This window comes from Orcinus orca, chromosome 12 (genome assembly GCF_937001465.1).
Source record: "Orcinus orca chromosome 12, mOrcOrc1.1, whole genome shotgun sequence".
NCBI lineage: Eukaryota > Metazoa > Chordata > Mammalia > Artiodactyla > Delphinidae > Orcinus > Orcinus orca.
The window spans coordinates 51,721,746-51,733,082 of NC_064570.1; the positions used below are offsets into that span (position 1 = coordinate 51,721,746).

At 49.5% G+C, this 11,337-nt stretch overlaps 1 protein-coding gene across 9 annotated transcripts in view; it reads left to right on the plus strand.

Annotated features, from left to right (window-relative positions):
• RTN4IP1 (reticulon 4 interacting protein 1) overlaps positions 1 to 11,193 on the plus strand; it is a 110,774-nt gene extending 99,581 nt beyond the window's left edge. For 6 of the 9 annotated variants that reach the window (XM_033418743.2, XM_033418744.2, XM_004264766.4 and 3 more), the window contains 2 exons: positions 1,864 to 1,956; positions 10,183 to 11,193. In XM_033418743.2, the coding sequence (XP_033274634.1) occupies positions 1,864 to 1,956; positions 10,183 to 10,290 (201 nt within the window). In that variant the 3' untranslated portion in view covers positions 10,291 to 11,193. Of the gene's footprint in view, positions 1 to 1,863; positions 1,957 to 3,857; positions 4,881 to 6,175; positions 6,242 to 7,238; positions 7,449 to 10,182 lie in introns of those variants that run through there. The other 3 variants (XR_004480603.2, XR_004480602.2, XM_033418738.2) reach the window with 3 other exon arrangements.
• The last annotated feature ends 144 nt before the right edge of the window (positions 11,194 to 11,337 follow it).

The window sequence follows — 11,337 nt, forward strand, 5'->3', positions numbered from 1 at the left end:
GAGCAGAATATAAAAATTCTGCTGTTGCAGACCAAATGTTTCACTTTACGGGGCAGCCTGCTGCAAAGGAATTACAGATATGGCAGTTATGGCCACCGCTGTTCCTCTTTAAAACTCTAAACAGTGATCAGAAGGTTTTAATTATAGTCTGTAAAACCAGCCCTATGGAGAAGTACATGAACAGGTCTTCTGTGATTGTAATTAACTGGACCTGCTCTAAGCTTGGGACAGTCCCAGTGCCTCTGGTGTCTAGCCACCTAAGCCTTCAAATGTTTTTTTTGTGTGTTTGTTTGTTTTTAAGTTAGTTGTCTAGACCAATGCTTCCTGACCTCTTTCATGCTCTGACACGCAGAGAAAATGATAGTATTTGAACAGCATATCGAGACCACTCTGGGCCAAGAGCAAGCTACCTGGAGGCTTGCGTTAGCCCAGGCTCTGCCCTGCTACCCTGAGGGCTTGTCGTACCTATTCTGGGGTGAGCTTGGCTCTATTTACATCTGTGGTCCTGAGATAATGATCAGTGGTGACCCCTTTAACTCTTACAAGTTGTTCCAGGTTAGACAATAAGGGTCACCCAGCCAAACCAGTAGGCTGTTCCTGGCGCACTCATTGCGGAGCTCTGCCTAGACCACAGCTTGGGTTTGTCTCTCCGCAATCTTAAACTCTATTCGCATTGCCCCAGCCTTTCCTCAGTAAGCTTTACTTTCAGCACTAGGTAAATATTTATCAAATATTTTCGATGTGTCAGGCACCTTACATACATTCTCACTTAGTCCCTCCAGCCCCCCTGTCAGCTGGGTGGTGGTACCTCCATTCTGCAGGCCGGGAAACAGGCTGAAAGTGGTAGCTTGCCCTAAATAAGACAACTGTCAAGGCCTGAGGTAGAGTAGCAGGGGAGTTCCACTGCACCTGCCGGCTTCATGCCGTGATGGTAGCTGATCATCATGCTGAGATTGTGCGGTGAGCTCAGTGGAGAAAGTCTGAGCTCGCCCAGCAGTTGGGGCAGGTGCAGGGAGGGAGGCGGCGGGGAGGTACTGGCTGGCCCCCCTCCTGCCTCTGGGTCGCTCCCGTCTGATGAAGTTTAGTTGGGCAGGTCATTGAGGTATCACTGAGAACCTCAGCTCACTTGCTGTTTTGATAATGGCCTACCCTACCTCCGACATAAAGAATAATAATCAAAGTGGCTATGGCAGTAGAGTGGTCATGAACCCTCTTGGTGTATGATTTTTGCCTGTCTTCACCAGGGGGCATTTTGCCCCACAGTAGATTAGGTGGCTTGGGACTTGCTATAACTATAGGGGAAGATCCAGCCACGATGCGTGAGGAACTTTATGCTTTGTTTTGTCTTTAAAGCTGTCTTAATTCCTCTCAGAGCCAGGAAAAAATGTTTTGATTGGATTCTTGTTTAAGATCATATGTTGGTGCCGTACTGCCCTTAAAGCATTCTTGGATTAGGTGAAGGCTCTTTTCTGGTGCCTCAGGGCTTTATTCAAACCTTGGTAGGGAAAGTCTAGAGGTCTCAGCCCCTCATATGTTCTAGGGAAGAAACTGAGTGTGTAAGGTTAGACTGTCATTTTAAGAAGGGCTTTCCTGTGCTTGCTTGCTTGTCAGTCACAACCTGGGGGAGAAGCCCGAGTTCACATGGGTATATCTCTGTTCATTCACTTATTTATGAAACATTTATGGAGCATCCACTGTCTGTCAGTCACTGTGCTGAGGTGCTGGGTGTACAGCTCATTGTGGCAGCATGAAATGGGAAAGCAGTTTGTCTGTCTTAGTCATGCAGGCAATACTTTTCCCCAAATTTGCATTTTGTCAGATTTCATCCTTTCCTATATTTGACACGTTTTGTTTTCTTTTTAGCATTTCTGGCAAGGAGTCCATTATCGCTGGGCTTTTTTCATGGCCAGTGGTCCATATCTAGATGACATTGCAGAACTGGTGGATGCGGGAAAGGTAAGTGTATTGCCAGGGCGTCCCTTGTCACCTTGGTGACCTGCCCAGCAAGCCTAGTCAATGGGAACTCCGCAGAGGTAGGCTCGGCCGATGTCCACACTGCCTTACACGCCGAGTTTAAGTGCTGTGTTTTGGGTTCTGTCCCCATGGAACTCATAGCCATAGACTGCTGCATTTGAGACAGAGCGTACACCATCTAGCGCAGCCCCTTTGGTCTGCAGATGAGAGGCAGGCCCAGAGAGCTTATGTGATTTTCCCAAAGACGCTTGGTTACGTGGTAGCAGAGCTGGGATCTACAGCTGGGCTGCTGCTATTTTGATAATGGTCCTGAAGAGAAGGCACCGTGAAGGCAACTGTTGCACAAAGGTGGGGACACACTTGTGAGTTTACAGCTGAATTGCTTCTTGAGCTTCTTCAGTCCGAGGGTGAGGCTGCTTTGGAGGCAAGCAGATTTCCAGATGAGCAAGGAGATCAAACACTGTGGAATCTAAACAGAACTGGACTAGAAGTTAGGTCCCTGGGTCTCCTGTTCCCAGGCCAGTGTAATAATGTCGGCAAATAAATGGTATGTCTGAGAGGGTCAGTGGGCAGGATGTGATTCAGGATTGATGGCGATTTTGGTAGAGACAGCTGGTTGGCGTTTCTGTCTATTCGAGTCTGTCCTGCAGCGGACTTGGTGGGGAGGGACTACTGCTTGGAGCCTGGTCAGCTCTTTCTGGGTGTCGAAAGGGCTCTTAGGGCTGATGGCAGTTGAAAGACTCCTTAGCTACCACCTGCCTATTTAACTTCTTACGTGGTTTTAATGGCTCAGACGTGCCACCTCTGGAAGAATAACCCAGAAGGCAAACTCATATTCTGGTACTGATATTCGTGATTTTATTGAGAAATTATATGGAATTATAAATGAAGGGAGGGCTTCCCTGGTGGCGCATTGGTTAAGAACCCGCCTGCCAGTGCAGGGGACATGGGTTCGAGCCCTGGTCCGGGAAGATCCCACATGCTGCGGAGCAGCTAAGTCCGTGCGCCACAACTACTGAGCCTGCGCTCTAGAGCCCGTGAGCCGCAACTACTGAGCCCACGCGCCTAGAGCCTGTGCTCCGCAACAACAGAAGTCACCACAATGAGAAGCCCGCGCACCACAACAAAGAGTAGCCCCTGCTCATTGCAACTAGAGAAAGCCCGCGGGCAGCAACGAAGACCCAACTCAGCCAAAAGTAAAAAAAAATAAATAAATAATAATGATTATTTTTTCTCCAAATGATTGGAGAGGCTTATGTACCCTAGAGGGTTGCATGAAGTCATAGATAAAATGATTCTCATTTTATAGATGAGAAAACTGGCTCAAAGGGATAAGGGGACATGCTCAAATTTGTAGACGTGGGACCAGGACTCATACCTCTGACCCCAGTCCTGTGCTTTTCCCTCCCCACCATTAAGCTGCATTCTTCGTGCTTGAAGCTGATCTAGGACTTCAGCTTAAATTGACTTGTCATTTTACACTGGGCAGGGAAAGGGTCTGGAGCAAGTCTAGCATCACACCACGTGATCCTTGCTAAGCCATACGGAAAGAGCCCCTTGAAATGGGTTTTCTTGTGTTGGCACCTGCCCCTTGCTGGCCCATCTCATCTTTCCATTTTGGTTTGGGAAAAAAATGTTTTTAGGAACTACTGGCTGCTTTTTGTGCATTTAGTTTTTTTATTCTATTTCAGCCAAGGAACTTATGATAGAAAATGGCCCACTACTATTTACCAAATATTTTGGTTCCAAGTTTGCTTGCCTCTTCTCAGACTTCTAAGTCTTGATGTGTACTGGGTAGACAGGAGCTCAGCCTGTTGTGGCTGCAATGTGCCTCTCTGTAGGGATCTCCCCATATCCCACAGGGATGCTTATTTTATTTCTAGGAGGAAGGAAATGAGCCATCGTCAGATAACACGGCCCATAGTTCTGCACAGTGCTGAATGGGGATGCAGCCTCATCATTAGAGAGGTCCCCGTCCGCCAGAAGTCACCACACTTGTCCTGACGTCGGCTCCAGACTGTCCACATGCTTATCATTGCTCTTTTGTGTTCAAAATATTGTGACGCTCTCTCTACCTAGAAATTACTATTTATGCAACAAAGAGAGGTGTTTGTGTACATGTCCCTGTTGAATTTGGTAGATAACTGGTGGAATGGCTAAAAGAGGACATGGTAGAAATAATGATGCCCTTCAAGTGTCCTCCTCCAAGGGTGAGTGAGGAGATGTTCCTCTGGCCTTTGATTCTCTTCTCACCAGGGTTATTTGGGCTCAGGAGTCATTTCTGACAGTGAAGGGCTCTGGGACTATGGCGGTTGATATGCGACACCGGATCCACGAAGCGGCCAGCTGTGCTGTGCATCCTGCTTCTTTGTGGGTGTGAGAGGTTGTTGCCTGTCTACACTGGGAAGTTGGAAAGGATAACAGAACAGATCTGCTTACCCATTGTGTGGTTAGTAAAGACTGTAAAGTTGGACGAGGACACTGAAATCCTTCCAACCTTTGGCTGACTGCTTAATGAATCTAATTAGCAGGTATCCGATAGAGGGGCTGGAGTTGTTTTTTGACAGTGTGAGGCCATGAACCAGAAGAGGCTACTCTTAAAATACTTTAAGCTTTGGAATGAATAATACATTTGTAATATTCAAAATCCAAAAGGTAGGAAAAGTTATTTCATAGACTCTTCCTTTGACTCCTGTCCCTCAGTCATGGAGATTCTCCTTGTCAGGGCCCCAACATTACCAGTTTTTTGGACATTCCAAAGATGTTTTGTGATTCAGTAGGGTGAAACAAAAAAATGATTTATAATTAGCACAATGAGGTTAATGGGCTGCTACTGACACTGTGCCTTATGCCTGAAGTTTATTGGCATTTTCTCCTAAGCACAATAAACATTTCATGTTTTTATACTATTTAGCAAACTGTTTTTGGTGGGGTGCCTACCACAATGCATGGGGCACACATATACAGTGGAATATTACTCAGCCATAAAAAGAAATGAAATTGAGTTATTTGTAGTGAGGTGGATGGACCTAGAGTCTGTCATACAGAGTGAAGTAAGAGAGAAAAACAAATACCATATGCTAATGCATATATGTGGAATCTAAAAAAAAAAAAAGGTACTGATGAACCTAGTTGCAGGGCAGGAATAAAGAGGTAGACATAGAGAATGGACTTGAGGACATGGGGTGGGAGGGTGAAGCTGGGGTGAAGTGAGAGTAGCATGGACATATATACACTACTGAATGTAAAATAGCTGCCTGGTGGGAAGCAGCAGCACAGCACAGGGAGATCAGCTCGGTGCTTTGTGATGACCTAGCGGGGTGGGATAGGGAGGGTGGGAGGGAGGCTCAAGAGGGAGGGGATAAGGGGACACGTGTATGCAGATGGCTGATTCGCTTTGTTGTGCAACAGAAACTAACATGGTATTGTGAAGCAATTATACTCCAATAAAGTTCTATTAAAAAAAAAACACTTAAAAAAAAAAAAAGACATGAAAGAAACTTGCAATACTGGTTGCTGCCCCTGAGGAGGGGAACTAGATGGCTGAGGATCAAGTATGGGAGGGAGATGTTCCTTCATACCCTTTCATCTTGTTGAGCGTGTGTTCGCACTTGTGGTTCGTGTACTTATTAAGGCCATTGGAGTCCACAGGCCCATTCAAGATCCTAGGTGACCAGCCAAGCTTCTCGGTTGAACGATGATGTATCTCGGTTTATTTATTTTAGCCAGCATCAGAATAGTTCCTGTGGAACTTATTTGAATTTAATTCAAAACAGTTACTGAGGGCTAGTGGGCACTTTGCTTCGCCCAGTAGTGCGTGGAGAGATGCGTTGGTCACGCTGAATTACATCCTGAGCAGTGCTGTCCACTAGAACTTTCTGCAGTGATGGATATGTTCTCTGTCTGCATTGTCCAGTGTGGTAGCCACTAGCTGTGTGGCTGTTGACCACTTGAAATGTGCCTAGTGCAACTGAGGGACTCAATTTTTCATTTTATTTACTTTTGATTAATTTAAATTTAAGTAGCCCCGTGTGGCTCGAGGTTAACCATTTTGGACAGTGCAGCTTTAGAGACAGTGTAATAAGTTCTGAGGCAAATGATTTCCCAGACCCGCTTTGGGATGGCCAGGCCCTAGTTTTGCAATGAACTGTATTCCAAAACTTTGAACTCCTTATTTGCAGCTGGATTTTTTCTCCCATAGAAAAAATGTAACGGCTAGGGACTGAATCCCTGGGACCACTACGAGAGTGTTATCTTGCCAGATGTGGTAGGTACCTCACAGCCTTGATGCAACTGAAGTTTTCAGATGCCACTGAAAATTGTTTCTATGGGTAAACAAAGGCCGAGTTTCTCCCCTCACCTTCTGGCTAGAAGGAGTGCCTGTTTTTAGGGGGGCCTAGGGACAAGTCCTGGGATGCACATTTACTGCCTTGGAGAGTATCCTCCCCCCTCAATCGCACCTCCTATCTTCCAGCCTTGAGTTTTCCATCTGGGGCCAGGAAGTTCAGAAATATCAAGTCTGAGCAAAGCCCACCTTTTCCTTCTTCATATCTGCTCAGTTTAAGCCCCCTTCTTCCCCTTTATCCCGCCCCAGGAAATACTGATCCTGTGTCAGAGCTCAGGGCCACGCCTATCCGAGAGGGTGCTGGCACCGTGTCCTGCCGCCCTGCGCCGGGGCCCGTCCACAGGCGTGAGGACAGGGATTGCCAGGGGCCTTTAGGTCTCCCTGGATCTCTGTCATCGGCCTCTGTCTCCTCGCACTCCCCCCGCTCTGAGATCAGTTTCTGTGCCCCGTGGAGGCTGCGGCCGAGGGTCTGGGGAAGAGGTGACAGACTTGGGCTTACCTCCCCAAAACACCCCCATGCCATGCAGTGATGACATCGGGTGTCTGGGACCCTAAGTCTGCTCCTCTGCTAAGAGCTCTGACCTTGCACTTAGCATGTAAACACCTGCGCTTCAGTTTCCTAATCTATCCAACAGGCTGGCTCAGAGGCTCCCCTGCTTTAAGCTCTACTGTTCTGTGATTTGCGCAGGGAAGTGGGGATGGAGGGAGAGCCTCTCTGCAGGCCACCGTGCCTGCCTGGGTGCCATCCTCTCTCCACCAGCTCTCCGAAGCTCCTGTGCTGAGAGGGTTTCTGCCTGAGAAGCAGGGAGGCTTGCCCTTCTGAGGCCACACCAGGGAGGTTGAGGTTCCCATGGTCCCTGTTCTCACGGAAGGGATGTCAGGCAGCAGGTGCCAAACCCCGGGGCCTGGTTTTGTGCAGCCTTTGTTTAGGAAGGGAAAGGACAATCAGAGAGCCTGAATTTGGGTCTGAGACTGGGATGAACGCTGCCGCCGTGGACTCCCGGTCAGCCGTGCGCCCCGCGCGTCCGTGTCGCCCTCGAGTGTGGTATCGAGCCCGCCGCTTTATACCAGGGCTCCCTGAGCCGGCCAGACTACAGCAGTGTCATCACATAAATGTCCCCACCTCACCGTGAGTAACCTTTCTTTCCCCTCTCTGGACTTTTGCTCTGATCCCTTTGTCCATAGCAAACAAGCATTCCAGGTCTGACGTGAGGCTGTGTGTAGACACTGCCTCATTATCCCGTTAATCTCTGTTTGCTGTCATATATTCAGCCAACGGTGGCTTTTGCCTGCCTGTTAATTGAAAGCCTCTTTTTCATTGTCACTTACGGGAAGAACTGAATGCCCGTTATGCTACAGTCAGCCCTGTGGGATTATCCGCCACAATAGGCCTGACCAGCCAGATTAAAGTGTGCCGTCGCTGTGGGCTGCCTGGGTCATCAGTTCAGGGTCTGTCTCTCCGGTCAGGTTCTAGAGTGGGCGGAGCTAGGTGGGCGGGCCGCTTATCCTGGGTGGAGCAGGTGGATTCCCGTTCCCTTGTGACCTCTGGTAATGCCGCTGCCGCTGTCCGGTGCTCAGTGACAACGAACGGGTGTTCCTGCCTCCTTTCTTTTCTCGATGTCTCTCTCTGGTGCCTGCTTTGTGTGCCTGCCCTGCGTCAGTTCCTGAAACTTAGAGGGAAGACAGTGTCTGTGGAGTGGGTGAATGTGCAGGACACAAGTCAGGAACCCTAAGCATAAGGCAAAAGGCTGCAGTGATTCCCTCCCTGATGTGCAGAAAACTCACCTCCACCCCTAGAGATCCTGATTTAGTTGTTCTAACTGGAGGCCAAGGACTCTGCATTTTAAACATGCATTCAGGTGATTCCTTTTCAAGTAATCAGCATCCAGAAAGCAGTGTCCCAGCAGCTTGAAGGAGAGGGACGGGTTCGGGAGGTTTTGGGTGGGACATGCAGGGAACAACTTGGGTGCATTCCACTCCTTTACCAGACAAGGCAAACTGATTTCCTCTAACAAGCCAGCTCAGATCTGTTCCGTTCACAGTGGCCACCATGCTGGGGGAGGTTGAGGTCACCCTCAGCTTGCTGGAGAGTGCCACGATTATTCATCAGTGATGTCGTCCACAGGTGCAGGTGGGAGTGGTGGCCTATGGACCATGCAACTGCTATCCTGGTGGCCTGGAGACTGGATCCTCAGGTGGCGCAGTCTGTTAGCATGAGGCAGGCCAGCCAAGATGCAGGCTGTGATCAATCCTCATAATCCTTGGCTACCTTTCCCTCCCCTTAAGATTTCAGGAGTAGATGTAGAGAGCAGCTGCTGATGTATGAAAGGCTTAGTGCGCAGTGGAGAGAGCACAGACTCTGGCACCAGCTTGAATCCTGCTCTGCCGCTTAGCAGTTATGGGACGTTGGGCAACTTACTGAACTCTGCGCCTTAATTTATTCATCTGTAAAAGGGGAATAGTACCTACCTCATAAGGTGGTTGTAGGGATTAAATGAAGTAAAAGACACAGAGCACTTAGAAGAGTGCCTGGCACACAGTGAGCACAGTATGTGCTGTGACTTTTATGAGCTTATCGTGGTTTGTGGGTACAAAAGAATTTTCAACTCTGGAGAAGGGAACTTTTGGAGTCCGAGATGCTCTCTGGTGGCAGGGCTGTGAAATTCACACAAGAGCAAGGTCTGTCGGGTGCATGCGAACACAAAAGCACGTACTTCTTCCTCTTGTAAAAGGGAGAGGGTTGCGAGACGTAGGCTTATGCCTTCTGACAACTTACACCTGCCTGTGGAAAGAGCCAGTGGATAGTTTTTGATTTTTGCTTGAAGTTTTGAAAAGGATGAGTTCAGTTGGATTCGTGCATAGGGAGAGGGCGCTAACTGGTCCTAGTTTCAAAGGTTGCTGGCAGTACTAACGCTACAGTAAAAAGAACCGGCAGCACTCAAGCCTTTCTGCGCTGGCTGAGCTGGCGTTCCTGTAAGTTCCACCCAGCTGCTGTGTGGCTTAGCAAAGCCCCTAGGGCAGCTGCAGCCAGGGAAGGGCCACAGAGCCCACGCAAGACTCTCGCTTCCCAGTTATCTTACTGGTTTTCACCTAAGTGACACTTATTAAGCTCCTGCTGTGTGCCTAGCATTGTGCTGGGTGTTGGGGGGCGGATACAAGAGGTGACTAGCCCACAGGTGTGCTAAGCTTTGACTGAGTAGACGGGCCAGACATTCAACAAATGGAAACAATCTGTCCCTCTTCTGTGCACTGCCTGTGAGGGGCCACGGGGACACATGCAGCGAGAACCCTGGGACGCCTTCTTTGGCGTTTACCACGCAGGACGGCGTGGCTGAGACGGGCACTGGGCTGTAGCAGGCCGTCTGTGAGGAGGGCCACACAGGCTCTGCGGTGGTTCAAGGAGAGGACGCACCGCAGGCTCGGGTTGGGGCCGGGCCGGGCCGGGCCGGGCGCCCGGCAGACGTCGCAGAGGGGCACACACCCCACGCTCAGACAATGGCAGCCAGGCCATTTTGGGAACGCGGGGTCCACGGAGGGTGGAGGTTGGAACGGTAGTGGCCTTGGGATGCTGGCCTCGGGCGCCGTGGAAGGGCCCTGAGCAGGGGAGCGAGGCGCCCGGCGTGGAGCCGGAGGAGGGTTACTGGTCAGGCTGGGCTCCCTTACACCGGAGACGCGAAGAGGCAGGAGAAGCCGGGGGGCAGCCGTCTTGCCGGCCCGCCTTGAGTTCCTGACCCGGGAGCACCACGCAGACCGGAGAGAGGCCCGCCCGGGCTGGGCACGCGACGCAACCAACCACCGACGTCACCCGACTTGACCCACGCGGCTCTTCTCACCTGCTCGTCAACCTTTCTTGTGTTTTACAGATTCAGCCAGTTATTGAGAAAACCTTTCCGTTTTCTAAAGTTCCAGAAGCCTTCCTGAAGGTAGAAAGAGGACACGCGCGAGGAAAGACCGTCGTCAGTGTCGTTTAAATAAACACTCAGTTCGGTGCCTGTGGGCTCTTATTTGGTGAGTGCCTGTAGGCCCCGACTCTTTTCCAGCCGTCCCTTTCCAGCTTAGACTAGAAGTTCCATGAAATAAATTTAGCACACACACGTTTCTGCCAGTCATTTCCTGTCTGCTGAGCTGAGCAGAGACTGATTTTATAGCCACAGCCCCACCCTCTGTCATCACCTTGCTCTGCCCAGAGCGTTCTCGCGTCACCTGCCCCGACGCGGCCGCGCACCGTCCGCCGAGCTCCTCCATGCCAAGCGCAGGGGATACACACGTAAGCAGGGACAAGATATGAACATCTCTGCACTTGGACTTGTCTATAAAGTTGCTGAAAATTGCCTATTGTTTTTTCAAGCTGTTCTTTCACAGCAGATTTGCAAATTGTGGCGGCACCTTCTGTTCCAGTAGCTCAAACTCTGTTTGTTTTATCATCTTAATAATTGTGAGAGATTAGAACTTTCAGCATGTGGAGGGATGGCAGCATGAAGAGCTTACCTAAAGCTAATTCCTTCTTAGGGTCATAGTGAGCACTTTTCCCACTGGCCAAAGTTTCCTTTGATTTTTATTCCATCTGCTCCAGTGTACGGTCATAACAGCCCTCAGAGTTATGAATCTCTTAGGGTCATATGTAAAAATCTCGCCAGCGATTTGGTTGTTTACGCTTTTAGAAAATGAAATGTGATGTAAAGTTTGTAACTTTTTAAAACACTTACTTTTTTGCATAAGGCTAGTCCTCTTTCGGCAACGGAAACGTGCTTCTCTGGGGACTTTTCCGTGGAAATTACCACCCTTCCATTGGGGACCAGAGTTCTCCAGTTTGACCTGAAATGCTTGCATTTAGGTATCTCGCCAATAAACCCGTTGCGGCTTTTGAGTCTCTAGTCTGTGCCCTCTGATCATTGACGGTAAGTGTCCAGTTCCTGCCACGATCCCCTCATTACTGCAGCTCAGCTGCTATCATTTGGCTTCTGACGTAGACCTGTCTGAGAAGCCTTCTACTTGGTTTCTTCCTGATTGATAGACAC